The 22161-nt window shown below is 54.3% G+C and overlaps 5 protein-coding genes across 5 annotated transcripts in view; 2 read left to right on the top strand and 3 right to left on the bottom strand.

Annotated features, from left to right (window-relative positions):
• Positions 1-239: 239 nt before the first annotated feature.
• Positions 240-4590, bottom strand: GUITHDRAFT_148823 (hypothetical protein; the record flags this gene model as incomplete). Its single annotated transcript, XM_005819049.1, has 17 exons — positions 240-319; positions 780-841; positions 1100-1146; positions 1228-1251; positions 1585-1650; positions 2035-2116; positions 2148-2230; positions 2423-2998; positions 3045-3138; positions 3189-3274; positions 3322-3719; positions 3771-3942; positions 3991-4084; positions 4139-4191; positions 4237-4300; positions 4350-4441; positions 4492-4590. Coding segments are annotated over 17 exons (2172 nt in total), but the record flags the coding sequence as incomplete, so codon positions are not given.
• Positions 4591-7687: 3097 nt separating this feature from the next.
• Positions 7688-9545, bottom strand: GUITHDRAFT_159001 (hypothetical protein; the record flags this gene model as incomplete). Its single annotated transcript, XM_005819050.1, has 6 exons — positions 7688-7886; positions 7940-8023; positions 8077-8150; positions 8374-8538; positions 8592-8717; positions 8787-9545. The coding sequence occupies 6 exons, from the start codon at positions 9543-9545 to the stop codon at positions 7688-7690; spliced, it is 1407 nt and encodes a 468-aa protein (XP_005819107.1).
• Positions 9546-12120: 2575 nt separating this feature from the next.
• GUITHDRAFT_148825 (hypothetical protein) lies at positions 12121-14450 on the bottom strand (the record flags this gene model as incomplete). Its single annotated transcript, XM_005819051.1, has 14 exons — positions 12121-12268; positions 12313-12354; positions 12548-12674; positions 12912-12969; positions 13030-13110; positions 13154-13208; positions 13253-13302; positions 13393-13460; positions 13566-13626; positions 13728-13759; positions 13804-13844; positions 13893-13936; positions 13981-14091; positions 14142-14450. The coding sequence occupies 14 exons, from the start codon at positions 14448-14450 to the stop codon at positions 12121-12123; spliced, it is 1227 nt and encodes a 408-aa protein (XP_005819108.1).
• Positions 14451-17562: 3112 nt separating this feature from the next.
• Positions 17563-19995, top strand: GUITHDRAFT_166761 (hypothetical protein; the record flags this gene model as incomplete). The annotated part of the gene is made up of 12 exons (XM_005819052.1): positions 17563-17644; positions 17696-17927; positions 17976-18110; positions 18198-18264; positions 18390-18454; positions 18680-18733; positions 18779-19001; positions 19061-19161; positions 19209-19293; positions 19435-19478; positions 19525-19583; positions 19671-19995. 12 exons carry the CDS (start codon positions 17563-17565, stop codon positions 19721-19723), a joined length of 1200 nt encoding a protein of 399 aa, XP_005819109.1. The 3' UTR covers positions 19724-19995.
• Positions 19996-20592: 597 nt separating this feature from the next.
• Positions 20593-22161, top strand: part of GUITHDRAFT_148827 (hypothetical protein) — a gene marked incomplete at both ends in the record, with an annotated part of 2586 nt that continues 1017 nt past the window's right edge. The window contains 4 exons of the mRNA XM_005819053.1: positions 20593-20675; positions 20729-20956; positions 21235-21301; positions 21561-22128. Of these exons, the coding sequence (XP_005819110.1) occupies positions 20593-20675; positions 20729-20956; positions 21235-21301; positions 21561-22128 (946 nt within the window). The remainder of the gene's footprint in view (positions 20676-20728; positions 20957-21234; positions 21302-21560; positions 22129-22161) is intronic.

The following is a 22161-nucleotide window of genomic DNA, read 5'->3' on the forward strand; positions in this document are numbered from 1 at the left end:
CATGCATCCTCCCAGGTTGAAAAGCATCCAGAACACGCTGATGTACCATCCTCTCTGCGTCAACAGCCACTTGACAAGTGGACCCCGTACCTCCTCCACCATCCCTCCCTCCCTCCCTCCCTCCTCTTCCTTCCTTCATCCCCGGAGTCTGACCCACTGTCCTCAACCTCTTCCTACCCTTGGATTGTCTCTGCTCCCCTCCTTTCTCTCCCTCCTCCCCTTCCTTCTCCTCTTCTCACCTTGTGAGCGGGAGCGTATGCCATCATGATGGCTCCTTGTGCCGTCCAGAAGCATCCTGCTCCGATCCCAAGCAGTCCTCCTGCTCCGTCTGATAAGCCAAGCTCCTCGCCCTCCTTCCTCCTCCTCCTCCTTGTACTCCTACTACACCTACTACACCTACTCTACTCCTACTCCTACTCCTACTATTCCCACTGAAACTACCTCTTCTACTATTCCCACTGAAACTACCACTTCTACTATTCCCACTGAAACTACCACTTCTACTATTCCCACTGAAACTACCACTTCTACTATTCCCACTGAAACTAATCCGACTTGCCTGCAAGGATGTAGAGCAAGCTGTATCCCGGTGAGTGTCCTGCCTAAGCGTTATAAGGGAGCTTTGACGTTCCGTGAATGAAATTGCTTGCTCATCATCATCATCATCATCATCGTCATCGTCATCGTCATCAGCATCAGCATCATCATCATCATCATCATCGTCATCATCATCGTCGTCGTCATCATCATCATCATCATCATCGTCATCGTCACCGTACCTGCAAGGTAAGCTGCCATCGCATAACCCGCATATGTCGTTCCTCCCAGGCCCACCAACAGCCTGCAATCCTCTAAGAGAAGGAAAAGCAAGAACGACAAGCAAGAGGCAAATTCTGACAAGACGAAACGGGAGCACGAGCAGGACAAGAGGGCACTACAACGGGGAGGAGCAGGAGCAGGAGCAGGAGCAGGAGCAGGAGCAGGAGCAGGAGCAGGAGCAGGAGCAGGAGCAGGAGCAGGAGCAGGAGCAGCAGGAGCAGCAGGAGCAGCAGGAGCAGCAGGAGCAGGAGCAGGAAAAATTGGTGAAGTCTGTGCTCACCTCGGCCCGATGGCGTTGAAGAGAGCACCTCCTAGCATGCCTGAAACCTGCACGTCCTCTCACTCCTCTGACTCCTCTGACTCCTCTGACTCCTCTGACTCCTCTCCTCCGCTCCTCCTGCTCTTCACCGCAAAGCAGAAGTACAAGGCAACCTGCTTCAAGCTCAGCAGAAGGATGAAAAGAAGACACAGAGACAGCGACTGGCAGGCAAGCAGGCAGGAAGGCAGGGTAAAGGGTAATGAAGTTTGAAGCAAGGAGGAGGAGGAGGAGGAGGAGGAGGAAGACGAGGTTTACGTTTGCAGCGTCATTAGCCGATGCCTCCGAGCTTCCTGCACCTCCAAGACCCTGATGGCACTTTGATCAGTCGATGCCGTGAAGGTCGCGGCCTGTCCCAACCCCTCTGTACATCATCTCCTCCTCCACCACCACCACTACCTCCTCCTCCTCCTCCTCCTCCTCCTCCTGCTTCACCGCTGCTGCTTCACCACTGCCACCCCATCCTTAACATCCTCTTCCTCCACCACCACCTTCATTGCCTTCTGTTCCAATACCTGAAGAGCATTGAAGAAGCCAGGGCAAGAGAATGCAACGGCACCTATCACAACCACTTGACCAAATCCTCCCCGTAGGAACGAGGTCGGTTTCTTAGCATCTTCCGCATCATCCCCTGCAAGTTCGAAACGTGATTACCCCTCACCTCCCTCCTCCTACACCTCCTCCTCCTACTACTCCTACTCTTCCCCCCCCTCCTCCTCCCTGCTTCCTGTCTTGTCCTCCCTCTTCCTCTTCTTCCCATCCTCTCACATTCCCTCTTCTTTCTCCTGTCTCATCCTCCCTCCATCTCTACTCCGCATATCCCTCCCCCTCTCTCCTCCCCTCCTTCTGCTCCACCCTCTCCACCTGCCATTTCCAGACGCATCAGCGGGTACCCCTACCCACTGAGACCCACAGATCATGTGTGAATATGAGGGGTAGTCTGGCAAAAATTTGATCAGTCGGAAGAGTCGCAACTTGATCCTACACGCACCAGATCTAGAGCAAACACTACCTAGAATCTAGAGCACTTCCTAATTCCTGTCCTAGATTTAGATTCAAGGCTAGTCTAGGCCCGGGCCCGGACTCGGTGGCAGGCTGGTCACCAGTCACTGAGTCCTATCAGTTCGTGCCAGCTGGCAGTCACGGTCGGTCTTTACTTCAACGCAACGCAAAGTTCGTCCACCTACGTCTAATCGTTTGACTTGTTCAGTCACGAGGAGCGCGAAGAGATGAACTTGTAGGAGGACTATGCAGCCTCAGCAGCCCGAGAAGCGGCGACTAGTTCACCGTGATGGGAGCGGCGAAGTGCTGAGGAGCCTGGTAGTACAGCTGCTGGGGCGCCAGGTTGGAGGGGAGAAACTGAGCAGGAGCTGACCAGAGCGCAGGAGTGACGTCATAGCGGATCTCAGGCTGCTGGAAAGAAAAGTCTGCTGTCTTGAACGTCTGAGATTCCACAGGGAAGAAATATTGCATTTCTTTGGCTGGCTGCACGACCTCCTGCTGGGGCTGGAAGTACTCTTGCCTGTACTGCACGACCTCCTGCTGGGGTTGGAAGTACTCTTGCCTGTACTGCACGACCTCTTGCTGGGGTTGGAAGTACTCTTGCCTGTACTGCACGACCTCCTGCTGGGGCTGGAAGTACTCTTGCCTGTACTGCACGACCTCCTGCTGGGGCTGGAAGTAGTACTGCTGGTTCACGTACTCTTGCCTGGGCTGGTAGTACTGCTGGTTCAGAAAGATCAGCTCCTGTTGGGGCTGATAGATCTCTTGAGGGATCTGTGCGACTGTGGGCGTCGTTTGCACAACCTCGCGGACACTGGTAGTGATAGGAGCGGGCTTGACGTACTCAGCAGCAGCAGGATACTGGAGGAGGCGTAAGGGCCTTTACACAAGCACAAGAGCGACCCACCGGCAAGGCAGGGGCTGGGCGGTTTTGTGCATACACCCAGCTCTGGCTTCTGACCCTCTGGAAGCTCTCGGTGGCACTGGTTCGACGCAAGTACCTGCAGCAAGCGTCAGACTAGCAGAGCTGCAACAGACAACATGGTCTTACGATGACGGGTTGCGAACTTGACCCATGTTTGTCAGGAAGATCCTGTACGCGTCGAGATTTTCCGACTTGGTATGGACGACTTCAACCTGATCGCTGTCAGCAAGTTTGCTATGACAGGCCGCAAGGTCTGTACCTTCTTCTCCTCCTTAGGCGCAGGCGATACAGGAGGAAGCGCGGCGCCAAGCTTGATTGGTCTCGGAGCCTTGACAGCCGTTTCGGCAGGCTTCACTGGAGCAGGAGCGGGAGCAGGCTCTGGGACACGCACAGGCTCTGGCTCTGGCTCTGGGGCTGGAGCTGGAGGCGGTGTGGATTCTTTCTGTGGAACAGGCAAGGGAGCATGCTTCGGGACGGGCAAGGAGGCCGAATTGAAGGCTTTCATGACAGACGGAGGTGGTGAAGAGACTGGCGCTGGTTGTGGATCTGGGACTGTCACAGGAGCTTGAACCGGGGCTGGAGCCGGGACGCTCTCTGGAACTGGCAGGGGCAAGCTGACAGGCGCTGGTTGTTCCACATTCTTGGGGCTCTCAGCAACTGCCACAAGGTGTCAGCCAGCGTGAGAAGCGAAGGGAGGCTTGTCTGAACCTCTCGTTGGCGTGATGCTCTGCGGAAGAGCAGGTGCGACCGACGGCATGATTTGAGGGTACGAGATCGTCAGCGTGATGGTTGGCTGGGGGTTGGCCTTCAGAGGTTGGCCTTGCAAGTCGTGGAGGACGAACGAGCCACGCTCGTACTGCATGCCAGGTCGGAGCTTAACCTGCGAGTGAATGAGTGAAGGCAGAACGGAACGGGGAAGGGCAAACACCGCAATCTTGCCGAGGAATTCATCTTCGTGAATCCTGTTCCAGTCGGTCACGGAAACGAGCAGGTAGACATCCTGTTGATTGAGATCGTGCACGCTGGAGAAGACAAAGTTAACAGTCAGAAAGACAATCAAGTAACTCAGAACTCACATGTTTCGGTCGGGGATGATGGAGTGCTCGAAAATAAATGATTCCTCAAACATCTGGCACAAAGAGTTCAGCTCTGTCCAACTAACAACAAAACTCACTGGATGCAAGTTGTTCTTGACTATTTGAGTCTTGTGCTGAGCGATAACCGTCGGCAAGTCTTGCCTGCAAGTCAAGAAGTGAATTCAACGAAACGGCAGGAGATTATACGGACGTGTTCGAACAGTTGCCATGACACAAATTCGTAGGGTCTGTGTCGACAAGCGTCATGGAGACGTAAGGGTCTGCCGAGCCGAAGGTATCCACCTTGTTGCGAACCAAGTAAGGATCATTGAAAGCAAGACAGGCGAAAGTACCTTTGGCAGATTTGCTGCTGAGTGAACAGTGACATAGACCCTGTAACCCATCGCTACGCTCTGAGGAAGCAAAAGCATGTCAATATTCCTACTCCACATTTCTAAATGAAGTTCCACTCTGTGTATCAGTGAGTCCCTGAATATACTTCATCCCTCTTTCCTCCACCGATCTCTCCTGGCTCTCCTCAGTACAACTCCCTCCTCACTCCTCCCTCCATTCATTCTCCGCGCTTTTCTTCGCTCAACGCGCCTCGTCATGCTTGACAACTCCGACTCGGTTCCTCCCGATCGACCACCCTACCGGTCACTTTTCGTACCCCTACCCACAAGTGCACCTCTAAAGGAACTGACTACCATCGGAATTACCGTTCACTACCCCCATCATTCACACGACTCTTAACTACCCCACTACTGTGACCCCACCAGACACTCAGACGCTCAGTCATCCTACCTCATGACTCATCATGGCATTTTCCCCCGGTGCCTACCCCACCCCACCCCAAGTACATCAGTGTCTTTGTCGAAGCTCCACCACACCTTGAGTACCCCTACCCACTCAAATCCAAGTTAACACCTGTGAATTTGACGAATCCCCGTGGGTGCTCAAGGCTCCGAATGGGGGCCGGGTGGGGGGTGGGGGGTGGGAAGGTGTACCCACTGGCCGTGTTCACCGGCGGAATCGGGGGCTAGCCTCGGACGTCACTGGTACCCTACCCCACCCCCAACCCCCCACCCCACCCCCCACCCCGCCGGCGCCGGGGCTTCAAGTAGGGGGCGCAGCAGCGGTAACGGTCAACCAAGGTACCCCCTGAATTGAGGTCAAAGAAGGGGGTACTCACATCCCCCGCTTCATTCACTGTCACATCATCATGGTGACCCACCCCACGGTGAGACGCAACATTGCGCTAGATGTAACCGGTGGTGTCACTCGGAACTTTAAAATTTTAACAGGTACTAAACTTGATCGGAATCAAGTTAACTAATCCTTGATCGGACAGGGCCCCGGCCGCAGGACTCCGGGAAGACAGTGGACCAAAATTCAACCTCGGATCACTCAACGGGTACTCAGGCTCACTTTGAGTAAAGGTCCTCACCGGCGTCGGCGAGTCAAACTTTCAAGGGCCGAGACTGAAGAAGGTCCGTCAGCCGGGCTGCCCGCGGCCGGGTGACTCGGAGACTTTCCGAGCAAGGCAAATGACAACTTCCGTGACACTGGCTCGGACACCGGGCTGAGCGCGGCAGCGGAACCGTCACGGGCCCGGACTCGGCGGCCCGCGGCGGCCGGTGGCAGGCTGGGCGGCCAGTGGCGCTCGGACACGCCAGCCGCTGAGTGCACACCCTACTAGTGACGGGTACACTACCACCGGTATCCTGAATGATCATGGCCGCTGATAGTATGAGAAAAGCTTCAAGTAGTAAGATACGCATTCCTCTCAGTTTTGCCAACCGTTGCGTTCCGAAGGCAAATGTGACTCACTGGAATCATTTTCCTGCCCCTTATTCCTTATTTCCCATTGAAGGTGAGCGATTCATGGACTCGGCGCCGAGTATTCATGATTCAGCCCCTTATTCCTTATTTCCTGTGACTCACTGGAATCATGAATACTCGCGGCCGAGTCGCCCCGGCCCGGCGGGACTCCGGCGGCCCAGGCTGCCGATGCCACTACTCATTACATCCGACTTGCAAAGGATCTTCCTTACGGTCAGCTCAAGGCCTCCCTGTCCTACTGAGTACGCTGCCATCATCGCGGGTGCATCTCGGTATGCGTCTCATCATCGAGTCGTTCCGGGCCGGGCGGCGGCCACCGTACGGTCGGCGCGACATCGCTGGCATGGCCGTGCGGGAGGCTCAGCTTGTCCTGAGCGCCGTTAAGTGAACTCGGAAGGTATCAGTTAAGTTTGGGGGACAGCAGTCGGCACTGCGGCAGGATTGGGTTTGGTTCTCGCTCGTACTGATTTTTAACTTAACTTTGAGTAAAGACTACATTACTGTAACTTAACTTTGAGTAAAGGGTCGGCAACTGTATTTCGCCGACAGTACTGACTCACCGTGAGCAACCTACGGCGACCCAACTTGAACAGAGTCACGCCCCCCGGAAGTCACGGACGGTCAGCTGACGCCGCCGTCAGCAGCTCGTGCGGCTGACTCACTGCGAGCCCCGGCTTACAGAAGCGACTGATGACGGTCACAGCCCTCCGTGATGCGTGCAGTCAAATCAGCCCACGTGACAGGCTAAACTCTCGAAATCACCTCATTTGGCTAGCCGTACCGAAAGGGACGCATTGCGGCCGTGACCCCTGCACAGGGGGCTGACCGTCAGCCTAGCTGCTTATTCGGAAGTCGAGACCGAGGCCCTATCCACCCCACCCCCTCTACATCAGCCCGAAGAAGTTTGTATGAGGTGGGGTAGTCCGGCGAGTCACCCCCACCCAGTAGTACCCTGACAAATCCAGATGAGAGGAGGGGTGGACAAGGGGTAGTAAAGATCCTCTTGGAGGAGATCTCCTGAGATTTATTGAAACCTTGTCTGCACAGCTACCGCATCCTCCCCGCACCCTCCCCGCACCCTCCCCGCACCCTCCATGTCCTCGGCGAATCCTTACGCTGCTCCTCCCTCCCCCCCCGCCTTGACCATCAGGATCGTCCAAGTCTCGCCATGGATGAATGCTCGCCCCTCGAAACCTCGCCGAATCTCTCCATGCGGTGCTGCCAAGCAGACAACGGGACCGCTCGGTGACCAGCTGCTTCATAACGTACTCGCAGCTAGAGCCAAGGTTCAGCCCATGGGCATAGAAAAGAGATAGCAAGAAGATGCCAGGAACAGAGGCATGCAAGGTATAGTGCAATTGTTTGAAGTTTATGGGGTGCAGTCAGGTGGATTGGACGAATGTAGAATATTGTTTGTATAATAAAAGAAGCTACGAAACGCAACAGAAAGACTTTTCTCTGCAAGACATTTGATGTGAACGCATGTAATGCTCTGCGAGAAAAGGTTGCAGAGATGCGATCGTATAGGTCACGCACTAATTAGGAGCAGTCTAGCAGGTACTGCGGGTGAGGGTGTTTGGCACAAGACTAGCACGAGACTGTGTTCCTTCTCCCGGCCATGTACTGTAATGGCAAAACACGCCATCGTTAAGCCGCGCAAGAGAAGAAGCTTGTCCCGTCCCTCAGTCGTCCGTGATACATCGGCTGTTACTCTTGTTCCTCCTCCTCTTTCAGGCGTCGCAGCATGTACGAGGTTCGTTCGAGGCCCCTCTCGACCTCCACGTCTTGGTCGTTCTCCTTCTCCACAGCCACGTCATCCCAGGACTTGGCAACCAGCGACTCCTCTGGCAGCCCCATCCCTGACGGCAGGATCTCCTTCTTGATCTCCGAAGCTGACGTTCGTAGCCTGCGTGCGCATGGGCTCAGCCGCAGCTTTCGGCAGATGTAACATGCTCTTACCTCTTGCCGGCGGGTCCTCGGTACCCGACGCTTCTCTTGGGCCCCCAGTTCTTCTCAGGGTTCTTGGGGTACAGGGGAGATGGTCTGGGAGGAAGCGAGCGAGGTCAGCAAAGAGGGGCAGGGGACGCTCCACTTACCTCCTCACGCTCCTTGTGCTCGTCCGGTTCGTTGCGTTGACCTCCGCAACGTCATCGTCGGCAACGAGGATGCCCTCGTGCAGATTGAAGTTCAGGTTCCGGCTGCGAGCAAGGCAAGGCATGAAAAGGCAGGATAGTAGGGTTGAGCACTCGCTGCTACAGACCATGAGGTTGTGTTGAGACGAGTCTTGTCTATCATCAGCATCTCGCTGTTCACAATGTTCGTCCCCGCCTGTGATGTCATCAGCAATAGTGACGATTGGCCATCCGAAGTGCCTGAGTAAGCCGGGAGTAGACGATTTGTTTCTGCTTGATCCAGGCTCGGATCAAGTCCCACAGCAGTGCCAGAGGAGCATCGGTCTTGATCGCCAAGGGATCTATGTGGGACGACGAGACGTTGTAACCTGCCATCTTGACCAGTGCGCGCAGACCAGTTATCTTGGGAGCGCTACATCGCACCACCTGATGACGTCAACACTTCAGCAGCCTGCGGCAGTGCCTCATGCATAGCATGCCTTGGTCATGGACGACAGTATCATGAAGAAGGGCACGTCAAGCTCAGCCTTCAGGAGGGTCAGGAGCCCGTCCAATCTGCTGTATGACGCCAAGTGACGCATATCTCGCTCAAGTATGCCCGCAATCTACAGGGCATCAGCATCAGACAGTCAGAACTGTTGCACTTCAGCGCATATCTCGACATCTCCCATCACCTCTGCTATGGCCGTCGCATTCTGGATGGGCCCAGTCCACACCGGGCCGCCGACAACGAACGGGCCAACCCCACAGCATCGACTCGCTCCCCTCTGCAACGCGGCGGCGGGCGGGCCGGTGGCACAGGAGATGCCTTTTGAGCTGGAAACCTCAGCCATCGGCTGGAGACTGTAGCTCTCACATCCCCTGCAGTGATAGACGAAGGCTGTGTTGGTGCAGGTGCGCTGAGCAGCATGGCGGTTGAGCCGCAGGCGTACGAAGACGCGGATGTAGAAGTCGATTGAGACTGACAGGACAGGCTCTGCCACCTTCCCTAACGAGGTTGCGAGGGTCTGAATTGTGTTGATGAGGATACGAATGGCCATCTCCTTGCTGTAAGGGGTGCGGAGGGGCATCGCGCTGTACCGCATGTAGGCCGCTTCAGGCTGCATGCCGCACAAGACTCTCATGTCCGTACAGGTCACACAGAGCATACCTCCATTCGCCATGGCATGCACAGCTGCCCCAAGGAGCGCTGATGGCGATCCGAAGGGGTCGAGGTCGATGGCCTGAAAGAAGTTTCCCTCGAGGACGGCAGCGAACATCACTTCCAGAGCATCCCTGTGGACTACCTGGACGAGGTTTGCGTCCACGTTCGAGAGGTTCAAGTTCTCTTCGATGGAGCTGACGGCACCCTCGTCCCGATCACTGGCGACGATCCGAGTGACGTTCGAGACCTCCTTGGAGTATCGGATGGCCCTGAGACCTGAGGCCGACATCGCGTCTAAGACCACCATCTCCCGTGAGAAGTTGGACAAGTTGTACCCGTGCTCCTCCAAGACTTCATCGGGAACTTCGACTTCCATCTTGCTTACCGACTGGTTCTGAGCTGCTTCCACAACTTCGTTGGCTGATGTTTGGTTCTCCCCCTGCTCCACTTCCATCGGCATGTTCGAGTTTCCTGCCGTTGCGTTCTCAGTTGACTCGACCTTGGTTGAGTTGTCCGACAGTTCGGAGTTCAGGTATTCTCTCAGGCATCGTCTCCTCCAACTTGCGCGGCGTTCCTCCAGGCAAGTGCTGACAAAATATTTCATGACGAGGACCGAGAGGTCCCTGTTGACTATCATCACATTGTTGTAGAACACGGTTCCATTCCGCACGTCGAACGTGGCGGACCCCTCATGCATGATGCTGGACTCACCCTCGCTCCCTCCCCTGAGCATCAGCGACCGAGCAAACGGGATTGCCGGGTTTCTTCTCAGAGATGGAGTGAGGGACAGCCTCCGTACGGTTGGCCGGGGCAACTGAGCAGGTCCAGTCCGTGAGCTGATGATTGTCAGCAGAAACAAGAAGCAAGGAACGCCACAGGCGCCCTTGCGTACCGATACCATGACGTGGAGAGGAGAGCGGGATGGGGCAGGAGAGGATCCCGTATGGAACGACGGAGATGATGAAAGGAGAGCAATGTAGAAACTGGGATGAGATTGGTGTGAGAGGAAGAGGCAAGAGAGAAGGACGTTGAGATGAAACGAAGTGTGAGGGACTGAGGGATGGAAAAGGCGGCCCAGGGTGACGAGGATCAGCAGCTGGTTTTACACGTACGTGTTCAACAGCGTCAACGCTGTTCTCTTCAACTTCCGCACCCACAATCTTGTTTGATTTAATTGGTGGTGGTGGTGGTGGTGGTGGTGGTGGTGGTGGATGAAGAGAAAGTGGGATGGTAGGGGGGGTGGGAGGCAAGGAGGAGTGGGGAGGAGGAGGAGGAGGAAGGGGGAGGTGGATCAGATGGGAGTGAGGAGGAGGGACAAGTAGGAGCAGGAGGATAGGGGGGGGGGGGGCGAGGAGGAGGGGGGAATGGGGGGGTTGGAGGAGGAGGAGGAGGAGGAGCAGGAGGATAGGGAGGAGGGGAGGAGGGGAGGAGGGTGGGGTTGGAGGAGGAGCAGAAGCAGGAGCAGGAGGAAGAGTGGGGGGTTTCTGCAGAACGAGACAGGACGGATCTATAGGGCCTCATCCCCGCTCTGCAGCTTTGATGAGTAATAAATATCTGAGTAAACATCGCCGTGACAATTGATCGCCCCGGCCCGGGCCCGGGCCCCGGTGCCGGGCGTCTCGGACTTGCCGGGGCGGGCATCCTCAGTGACTCACTTGACAGCCCTCATCCCCGCTCAATCTCTGGACAACATGAGGAAGCAGATGAAGAGCTCCAGATTTGACTGTCACATGAGCCTCAAGGTTGAAACGTTTCGATTTACAGCCTCGATCTTGTGGCTCTTATTTTCACGTACCCCTCCATATGAGTATTATCACCCCACCCCCATGGATTGCACGGGTCCTCTTTTCGCGACTTTACTGCAATGGACCCCCATCCCCAATTTTTTCTGAGAGGGTAGGGGGTGTTTTCAGAACCCCTTCTTTTAGTGGGGTAATGGGGGGTAGGTAATGGACCACCAGTACGTGGAGAAAGATGGGGAGCGACGCTGTACCAGGACAGCCACGAGAGCAGGATGAGGAGAAGATATAAAACAATGAGAGGCGGATGAGAGAGGAAGAGAGAGGAAGAGAGAGGAAGAGAGAAAATGAAGATGAGAAAGAGAGAGAGGAAGGGTGATGATGCGAGAGGAGAGAAGAACTAGACGGGAGAGTGAGATGAGACACAAGAGTGGAGGAGAAGACATAAGTGATGCATGTTGATGTGAATGGTTGCAGCAAAAGGGCGCTTACAATTATCATTCGTGATTTCAGAGGGCTCGGGATATTAGAGAGTAGCAGCAGGGGGTTCAAACAGAAACGAAACGAAACGAAACGAAACGTGGGTTTAATGGCCAGTGCGAGTTTGAGGATGTTTGTGAGATGGGAAAGCAAAATTGATGAGGTAGCAAACGGAATGGTGTATGCCTTGCTGAAAAACATCCGCATCTGATTGTGTACTGACCATCATGCAGACAGAAGCAAGATGGATGGATCAAGGAAAAGTCCCTCTATGTTGGTGCTCGAAGGAAGCACGATTGTGAGGAAGAAGGTGACAGCGACTGCCATCCTGAGTCCTCTCGTCTCATCCCCTTGCAGGCGAACTGTCTCATCCGGGAGCCTCTGCATTCGCCCAAGGAGTCCCTTCGCTACTCGCTCTCCTCCCCACATGGCTCGGACAGGAGCGTGCGGTGGAGCACAGCACATCTGCTTCCCTCCTCGCCCTCCTCGTCATGCTCTTCGAGCTCGGAGTAGGAGGGAAGGAGGAGATGAGGAGAGCGGAGCAGGGCAGGTTGTAAACTAGGAAGGAAGAGGAAGGGGAAGCGCCAAGATATCTTGTTAGAGTATTCCTAATGAACTGTACATTACGGGAGGCACTGGTTTCATTTACTTTGGGTGGGGTAGCACTCGATCTGGCGGACGGTGTCTGTGCGAAGTGATCAGGCAGATGAGGTGGAGGTCAGTCGACTTGCCTTTCTTGCTCTGGAAAGCCGGATGGTTGCAGATGAGGGGAGTGTAAAACACCAGAGCGTACCTGAGACCTGTCAAGAGGGCTCGAGGTGTGCTGGATGAGCTTACTTGCACGTAGACTTCTCCTTGATAGATGAGACAACGTTGAGACTGTTTGCAAAAGTTGTCATCCGTAAAGAACAGCACGATCCTTGCATCATCCTCATCCTCGTCTTCATCATCAACAACAACACGTCCTCCACTACGGAATAACATGAAAACATAATCATCAACCAGAGCAAGAGCAAGGAACACACCAAAAACAACATCGTCGTGAGCATCCATGACAAGTTGACATCTTTACCTGTCTGTGGCACACTTGAACTGAACTTCGACCTGCCGAGGTTCGCCTGTCACGTCGCAGATAGTGCCCTTCGTGTAGGTCTGCGGGTCGACGTAAGAGCCAGGCAGAAGCATCGAGAACAGCGTTCCTGGGAGTAGAAGGCAGAGGAATCCTTTGAAGCGTCATCGATGTGGATACTGCGGAACAGAGCGAGTAAGAGCATGCATTAGTGTGTCGCAACAGCACTCACTTCCCCGAGTCGTCGACGATCTTCGACTCCTCATGGTATAATCCTGCCCAGCAGCTCAACTCCTCCTGCACCACCGCCGCCACCAGCACCACCAGCTCCAGCACCACATCCCCCTCCTTCTCTGTGGTAACTTACCCAGCATAAACTCAGCTGTGTTGACGCTATTCTCCTGGTGAAACTGCTTCAAGTGCTTCTGCCATCATCACAAGCTCCTGTCAAGTTTGCGCGTCCCCTCTGCTCCTCCCTCCCTCACTTGGTAGCAGAACTCGTAAGTCCACCAGCCCTCAACGCGATAGAAACAAGTCCCCGAAAGGCCAACAAGGTAGTCCGACACCTGCCGGGCTTGTCATTGGACTCAGTATCCGCTGCTATCTCACTCTTGGCTTCACATGTGAACCAGCATGGGTGCCTCCAGCAAGCAACGGATGATCGCTGCAAGATGCCTTCAGCTGGACTCATGTGCAGGAAATTCAGACCAGAGCAGCGGGGTTGCGAAGACGATGGTGTAGCTGCAAGTGGCATCCTCCTGGAAAGGGAGATAGAAGGGAGGAGGGGGAGAAGGACAGAAGGGTTGTCGATGAGAAGCCATCTGAGAGTGAGGAAAACATGGTCTGACCTTCATTGATTCGATGTGGTTTTCCTTCCCTTCCACGCATCGATACAACACAACGGCATGTCGTGGTCCTGGGATGAGAGTGAGTGGCTGAGCTACGACCAACACAGAGAAGGAGTCGAGGGGAAGGGTTGAGATGAGACCGGGGAAATGGGATGGGGTGGGGGAAGGACTACCATTCGTCTCATCGCATCTTGTTCCTCCTTCGAAATAGTGCTTTACGACAGAGGAATCCATCTGACCAATCAGGTCAACCACGGACCGTCTCTTTCCCAGCCCTCCACATCCTCTGTCTCCTTGCCCCCCCTCCCTCGCACGTCGCTCCTTTCGCTACTCACCGTGTCTTTGCTGACAACTTTGGGCACAACGGCTGTAAAATCAGGTGAGTTCTGATGTTGCTGGTTCACCCCTGACCTCGATCGAAGTCTCCAAGAGAGTACTCGACCGTCGTCTTCCTGCCATCAACGTCACACCCAGTCCGAGCATCCACGGCCAGCCGCTACCTCGCCTCCTCGTGGAACTGCCTGATCTTCTTCCCATGGCAGAGCTGCAACGAGCATCAGAGGTACCCTCCGTTGCCTTCGACTCAACCTCAAAGTTCCAGTAGCCGTCCGGACGGAGGAAGCATCGGCCAGTGAGGGGCGCGAGGAGGGAGTCAAGGGACGGCAGTTCCTGCTCGCTCTTGGCGTTGATATCAGCTTGCTGTCGACACGCGTGAGGAAGAGGCGACAAGGCTAATCCTGCGCTCTGACCTTCTTCTGCTCCTCGACATGCTGAGCATCCTGCTCCTCAGTCGTCTTGCTCGGCATCACGCAGTCGAACTCTTTGCCATTCTTGTCCTTCATCTTGACATAGTCCGATCGATGCGCGGGCCTTGCAACGTTGTGCGTGATGACGGTGTACTTGACGTTGGGGATCTCCGTTCCCTGCTCGACATCCTGTTGGGGTTGTGCTGGGGTTGTGCCCAGGCATGTCTGGGGAGCAAGGAAGAAGACGGTGAGGGCGGTCAAGATGAACGCGTCGCTGAGCGGATCAACGAAGGAGCATCTCCACCGACCCATGGACGCCAGCTGCTGTTTCATCGAAAGTGACGCGTCAGGGGAAGGGGGGCGATGACAGGTTAGAGCATTGAATATCTTACTGAATATCCTATTGGATATCATCATCATCATGATCATCATCATCATCATGATCATGATCATCATCATGATCATCATCATGATCATGATCATCATCATGATCATGATCATCATCATGATCATGATCATCATCATCATCATCATCATCATCATCTGACATTCTTAGCTGAATCCTCCCTCTGTCCATCCTTCTTCGCTCTCCAACACAGTTTCTCCCTACTTCTCAATCCTCGAGTTCCTCATACATCCTCGAGTTCCTCATACATCCTCGCTCTCCCCTTCCTCCCTTCCTGTCGTGCTGTGTGATGTTGAGCTGCCATGGTCACACTAACTTGCAACCGTCTGTAACTGTTCAAAATTTCGCAGTGCCCGCCGGCCCCAGGCCGGCCCGGCCGCCTGGGGCGCCCGGGACCGGGCGCGGCCCGGCCCCGAGACGGTCGGACCGGCCGCGTGGTCCGCCCGGACAGTCGGTGCCTCCGGCTCCGCCTGCCGCAGGCTCAGGCTGGCACGGGCGGCCACCGCCCGTCGGAGGATTCGCCCAGACGGTAGCCGCGGAGAGGGCTGTCACCAAGTCAAACGGTGCCGATCGGACTGCCGCAGTGCCGCTGCCAGTGCCGCACGGACCGTACCGCCAGCCGCTGAGCCTCAGCGGGCCTCGGAGTGGCACGGCTCAGCTCTCAGTGCGGCTCGGAGTGACGGTCACGCTGATCGGACCGTACCGTACGGTGCCAGGGGGCCGACTCAGCCCCGAACTTGACTCCCCGGCGCCGCGGCGCCGCAGCGCAGTGACGCCGGGCCCGGCGCGGCCGCCGCCGGCCGCACCGTGGCTTTACGGATTGAAATGAGTAGTACGGGTCCTTTGAATGCTGAAAAGTGGGTGGGGGTCATCTCTGAATGGGATTGGGTGGGTGTAGAGCAACGCCGGGGGTACGACGAACAAGTTCAATCTCCTAGTACCTCCTGGGATGCCTGAAAGGGGGTAGGTTTGTGAGGGTGATAGGGGTGGAGAATTAACGGGAGGGGTGGTAAGGGAAACCCTCCCGGTAGTATGTGTTCAGGGTCGGGTCAGGGCGTGTTTCGGGTGTAGGGACGGTGAAGGGGTTATTTGTACCGGGTTATAAAGCTTACTGTGAACTGAGGGGAAGGTGGGTAGTGAGATAACTCAAGGGGGTAGGGGTAGAAAGAATCCGGGAACAGGTGGATGAAAAGAAGGAATCGGGGAGACATATGGGTGGTACAAACGTGGGGGTGGGTAGCGGCTATCTACAGTAGGGGTGTATTAATGTGGAGGAGGGGGTGGGTCGTCCAACGGACGTACAGAACAGGAGCTTGTACTGTACCCGTCCCTTAGACTGAAATAGTACCGGTATTTCAAAGAGAAATCGAACCGGTCCATCTAACTTATCATTCAGGGGTGGGAGCTGATAGTGAGTTTCCTACTACCGGATAGGCTAAAATTGGTTGTAGTGGAATAGGACCCTGTATGTAGGAATTTGGAGGGGGTGGGGTGATGATTTAGGGGTGGAAGGGTACTGCAAACGTGTAAGCCGGGGTAGTGTACGATCAATGTGGGGTACATCAAAATATGTTTGTATTTTTTTCTATCTATGACGGGGTATTTTGATATAAAATATGTGGTGTGGGTTTGGACTAGGGGGTAGGGGTCATATTGTCCACGGGAGGCAAGGCCTGCAAGGTAAGCTGATAGAGAAGGGTCATTGCGTAGGGTGGGGTTGTGGTTTGCTATGGCGGCAGAGCGAAATTTGAAGGAGGGCAAAGAACTTGGCAGCAAGTAGAAAAAGAAAAGAGAGGGGGAAGGAGGGAGAGTTCAGGAAGGAAGTGAAAGATTATGAATGTGCTCACGAATCAGGAGAATAGTAAAGAGTAGAACGACATAGAAGGGGACAATCAGGGCTGGAAGTCAGTGGGGAATGGTGGATGAAGTGTTGACAATACAAGCAGAAGAGGAATCAAAGGAAGGCGAACATGGACGAACAGCAAGAATAAACATCGTTTGCAGAAAGCTTGAGTGGAGAAGTAGTGAATGATACGAATCAGAGCTAGGGTAAAATTTGTACGGTCTGTGTGACTCCAGCAGTTTCATCAGGACTAAGTGTAGGAATACCATGAGAGCATGGTTGTCAGGGTCAATCTTAGACGATTATCTTCATTTGTGGAGTCAACAACAACAAACTCGATCAGAAATCAGAAGGGCAGGAAAAGAATTAGCGTACATGCCTCTGATTGTTATGTGGGGAGGTTCTTGACTTTGCGCCAACACCTGCCCGACTCACGCTCACGGCCTGGCAATCTTTAGTTTCTGATAGGGGAGCAGCCGTGATATGCATGTAGCTTGTGTAGATTGAGAGAAGGTTTCAAATACCGCTCCATGGTAAAAGCTAAACTTGAGCAGAATCAAGTCCCTGAGTGGGAGGTCCTCAGTGTATGGGTGTGTGCTAGGTGATCATATTCCATTCCGATCGATGAAACTCTGAATAGAAAGGCTTGCTAGACTTGTTGTATCATATGGAAATTACATATAGTTGATTTCTCTTACACATTGATCGATTTGTCTTGTTTCACCTCCTCACTCCCCCAGTGCCTGTTCGGCCTCATCGGTTGTTTGCATGTGCATGGGTGTTGGAATGGAGAACAAGTGTCTCGAATGAGATATGTTGAATACGATGCAAAGCTATGAGAGCTTTGTCTGGACATCGTGTTGATCGGCCTAATGCTGTTTGTTCCAGCTCGTTTCTCTTGTGTGTCAAGCTCCTTGTTTGGAGCACGTACTTGTCGGCTATCCCTCTCGGAGCGAATGACACTGGTTCAAAAGAGGACTAATGCTTCCGATGATCGATAGACAGGTTGGTACCTGAACTGTAGGTCTGAGAATCTCACTCTCTTCCAGCAGACAGAATGTGACTCTGCAAACAAGAATGAGAGAGGGTTAGAACCTCAGGTCGAAGGGGCGGTGGAATCCATCAAGGACTGGTCTCAATCACAGGATGTAAACGATCAGCATATCTCTCAGAGCATGGCGGTGCCTGAAAGAGAGTCCAAGGCGAATGAGGAACTGGGTTCTTCCGCGGTGCAGCTCATTGACTGTGAGCAAACAGGTTGGTGGATGTAAAGAAATTTGTGATGCTTTTGTTGATCGTTTCCCGTAGCAGAGGATGTCTTGTCCAACTTTCCATTCCAGCGAAAACAGTCTATGATCTTGTACGTGGCACCGGCGGAACCGATAAGGGATAAGAAGGGAAACACTAGCAGAGGGACAAATACGGGGCCAGGAGCCCATTTGCCATGTGCACTGCAGGAACGAAGGGGGTCGGACGATATCTCTTTCTGCATTCCCAGTGCTCCTCAGATGGGTCGTGCGTTCATGCAACGTCTGCCCAGGTTGAGGCTCCCTTGTTGGACTACAAATCTCTCACTCCCTTTCTCCAGCATCGGTATGGACTGCACCCAGCCTTATACTCACCAGGCAGGGGGTGCGCGAGAGCTGAAACGGTTTTCCAAAACCATCGTGGCAAAGCCGTGCAGCTCACGCGAGGCCTGGTTTTACGAGACAGTAGCTTCAAGGTAGCCATGGATGGTGATCCCAGACCTTTCCGCTGACTCTTCACAGCATGAATCCTTTCACTCCTGAGTGCCATGGACTGCGAAAAGGACGAGATGGCGGCAGCGCGGCGACCTTGATCTTGCTCGAAGACTTGACATTGGGCTTCCGATGCCCGTAAGCCGAATTGTAACTGAGCTGGTGGGACGTTAACTCGCTCGTCAGTTGCGTTCTCGACGTCAAGATGGGAGTGTGTACTGCTGCACCTGACCGAAGTGAATCGAAACGACTTTCTTGTGAAGCAAAGGATAAGATCACTACAACTGGAAGCATCGGTGCTAGAATCTGTGGGCTCCGAGTCTACCAGGTGCAAGTGCTTGTCGGAATTTTGCTGGGCTGACGAAGTGCAGGTCAAATCACACGAATATAGAATGCTTGACAAACATTGGGGAAAGAATTTAACGTTCCAAGATTTTAGTGAAGGCATGCAAAGTATGGCCAGTTCTACTCTGCAACCAGTTGTCTTCCTTATTTTCTCTTGTGCAGTTTTCTTTAATAATGGAGTGCGAATCAGAAGACGAATAGCGCACAGGATGTTGGAATTACTGAAACCGATAGCTAGGATGATGGAATCTGTCAAGTACAGGTCAACTGAGCTAGGCGCCGCCTTGATCGCTGATATCTTTGTCAGATTCTACGCTAGTTCCATCCTCTTCATCTATGAGGGCCTGGAAGAACACCCGTCGGACGCTGGGGTGGATGAAATGGAAGAACCAGCCCACGAGGATCACATTGAATCGGACGCGCAAGTGGTGGAAAGCATCGACCCTTCCAAGAATGTGTCGCAAGGGCAGCATACGGATGCAGATCCGAACTTCGATTCGGCTAAGAATGCTGAGTCCATTCAGAAGGAGGTAACGATAGCCTTGTGCTGTTGGGCCATAGAGGGCGACCTGACAGTTGGCTGGGACAGAATCAGGGGCTGTATGCGCGGATTGACGAGAATGCGAGGATAGAGGCTCGTATGATTGACTTCGCTCATGTGTTTCCGCTGGAGGGCACCATCGAGCACAGGTTGCGCCCTCCCTCTTTCTGCAACGTTTTGATTGATACCTGTACAGGGATGAATCGTACCTGTGTGGTCTAAAGAACTTGATGGCTGTGCTGGAGGGCATTGGAGATGGGCAGGAGCCATCGAAGATCAATGTGAGAGAATGAGAGCAAGGAGGACAAGGAGGAAGTGAAGAATGAGAGAAGTGAAGAAGAACAGAAGGAAGGAGTAGGGAAATTGTGGAGGAGAGGAAGAGGAGAGAGGAGAGGGATGAGGGGTTCTGACATCTGCCTTAGATTCACAACTATACCAATGATGCTCGACTACATCGGCACTGCTTGTATCCCACCCTCGTCGTGCTGCTCGCCGCTGACCGTCTCCTCCAGGTGCGCGAAGGGCCAGTCCGAGCGAGAGGCTCTCGGAGTCCTGGACTCACGTACCTTCGGTAAGGAGGAGGAAGCAAAGTTGTGGAGGTCTTGGGGGGTGTAACGGAAGAGGAGGACAAACGGTGGTTAACTGACGGTTGGTTCAGTCAACGACATTGAGGAGAATGAAAACAGAGACTGTTCGACTCTCCTGCCATAATCCTGGTGATAACTTGACTTAACTGTGAGTGAAGAAAGGAACTTGCCATCAAAGCAAATGGCATCATCTCCGCCGGGCTACAACCGGCGATTGACGACCGCCACCGCCATGCGGCAGCCTGCTGACTCAGCAGACTGAGCCGCCGCGGCTCGGCCCGGCGTGAAAGGCCTGGGCTAAGTTGCAATCTTCAATCAGCCTGCACCGTAAGAACTGGGTTAGCGAGGGGTAAGATTTGTTGTCTAAGTTATCAAGAATCGGAAAGAAAGGTTTTTATATGATGTATCACTATCACTATCACTATCACTGTCACTACCTCTGTGATTGATCGCTGTGATGGAAGTGGTGTAACGACGCTGTACCTGTTACAAAGCACTCCACTGTTACCAAAGTGACGCGGCTCTGAGCTAGCCGCAACTTCGGCTTGTTTGATTCCCATCGCATTCTCCCTTGAACGAGCGGTCATCCGCTACTCGTCTCTTGCTCTCTGCTGCTTCTTCCCATCCTCCTTGTCTCTCTGTCTTCCAACGCGTCAAGTTGACTGGGAGAATGTGTTGCTCGCCAGGACCGCCCACGTCAACCTGTGGGTGGGGTACATTTCAAGGAAAATAGGGGGTAGAGGTGGTGCGAGCCGTTGGGTCGCGGTCGAGTCAAGATAATGCCGCAGTTTCGGCGAGGAGGGAGGGAGGGAGGGAGGGAGGGAGGGAGGGAGGGAGGGAGGTAAGAGATGGATGCGATGACGAAGGATGTGAAGGAAGGCCAAGAATATAAGTGAATGTGAAGAGTGAAGACGAGCAGAGGTCATTCACAATCAGAAGACATTATTGACATCTCTACACATCTCTACCTGACATAGACTTATCTCAGCCGCCATGGCGCCGTCGTTCGCTAGGAAACCGTCGTCAAGAGTCGCCACAGGGAGGACCAACAGAACTTCGCATTCTGAGCCGAACAGGTTCTGTTGCACGCTCTACTTCAGTTGTTGCTAAACCTCCTCCTCCCATGCAGCCCTGCCGCTACTCCTGGTGGAGATACTGTCGGACCGAGAGGACAAAGCAGTCAAGGACGAGCTCGACCTTCTCCTCTCCCTCTTCCAGGCTCGCAGAGCTGGAGAAGCAGGGATGACGGCAACGAGGGGAGTGTGGGAAGTCGAGGCAGGAAGAGCATCGTCAACATTCGAGATCGCATCGCCAACGAGCTCAAAGACAAATTCGACCAGCACATCTTGATAGACAAGTACTTTTACACTTCTCTCCTCCTCCTTTCATCTTCTTCTCCGCTCACGCTGCTCCTCTCGTCTCCCCTCACCGTGTTTCGTGACTTTTCTTACCCCTGCTTACCTGCTTCTTTCTCTTCTCTCCTCCGTACCTCGCCCTCCCTTCCTTCACCCTCCACTCCCTCCTTATCCTCCCTACCGCGTCCTGCCTTCCTTCCTGCTCCTCTCCCTTCTCTCTTGTCTTCCCTTCCTCCCCGCGGCAGGGATCGTCCAGAGTTTTGCCCTCACGCTCTGGCAGGCTCTACGATAAAATCTACCGCAACACATCGCGAACCCGCGAGGCCTTTCGGAGCTTCGACCCGGAGGTCAGTCGAGCTTGCAAGGGAGGAGCAGGAGGGAAAGGGGGAGCAGGAGAGTAGTGGGTTCAACGAGGGAGAGAAGAAGCGAGAGAATCTGGTTCAGACAGTGGGAAGCGAAAGGAACATAGGTAGGAGACGGGAGGAAATGAAAGGAAGTGAAGGCGGTGATTGTGAACGAGGAGGAAGAAGAGGGAGGAGCGGCATGGAAGGAGAGGGAAGGGGAGGAGGGGAAGGAGGAGGGGGCTCGGAATGACACCGGGGGCAGGGGAAGGGGAACGTTCCGCTGGAGCAATTCTTCCAGTCTGTGGGCCTGCGGTACAACATGATCTTCTCGGAGCGAGAGAAATATCTTCTGCGTGCGTACATGGACAAGAACAAGGATGGCACGATAGACTACAAGGAATTTCTGGACCACTTCGACCATCCTTACAACGTCTACCACAAGGCCGTCCAGCCCGACCTCCCTCCTCCTCCCTCCGCCCCCCGCACCTCCCACAGCAACAGGGTGAGGTCGAGCCCGAGCTACCCGGCCAAGTCGCAGAGATCGCAGAGGGCGGAGGAGGAGGAGAAGGAGAGGGACGCGCTTGTGCGGAAGATCCGGCAGAAGCTGTCGGCAGGGAACAAGCGGCTGCAGCGGATTTTCAACCACATTGACGACAACGGGGACGGGTTCCTGACGGCATCTGAGCTGAAGAAGGGCCTCAAGGATATGGGCTTCGAACTGAACGAGCAGGAGCTTCACTTCCTCGTTGACTTCGTTGACTCAGGAGGGCTAGGGAGGAGGAGGAGGAGGAGGAGGGAGGAGGAGGAGGAGGAGGAGGAGGAGGAGGGAGGTAGGGTTGGGAGGGGGAGGACGGAAGGGAGCG

The sequence above is a fragment of the Guillardia theta genome (assembly GCF_000315625.1).
Source record: "Guillardia theta CCMP2712 unplaced genomic scaffold GUITHscaffold_247, whole genome shotgun sequence".
In the NCBI taxonomy this organism is placed as follows: Eukaryota; class Cryptophyceae; order Pyrenomonadales; family Geminigeraceae; genus Guillardia; species Guillardia theta.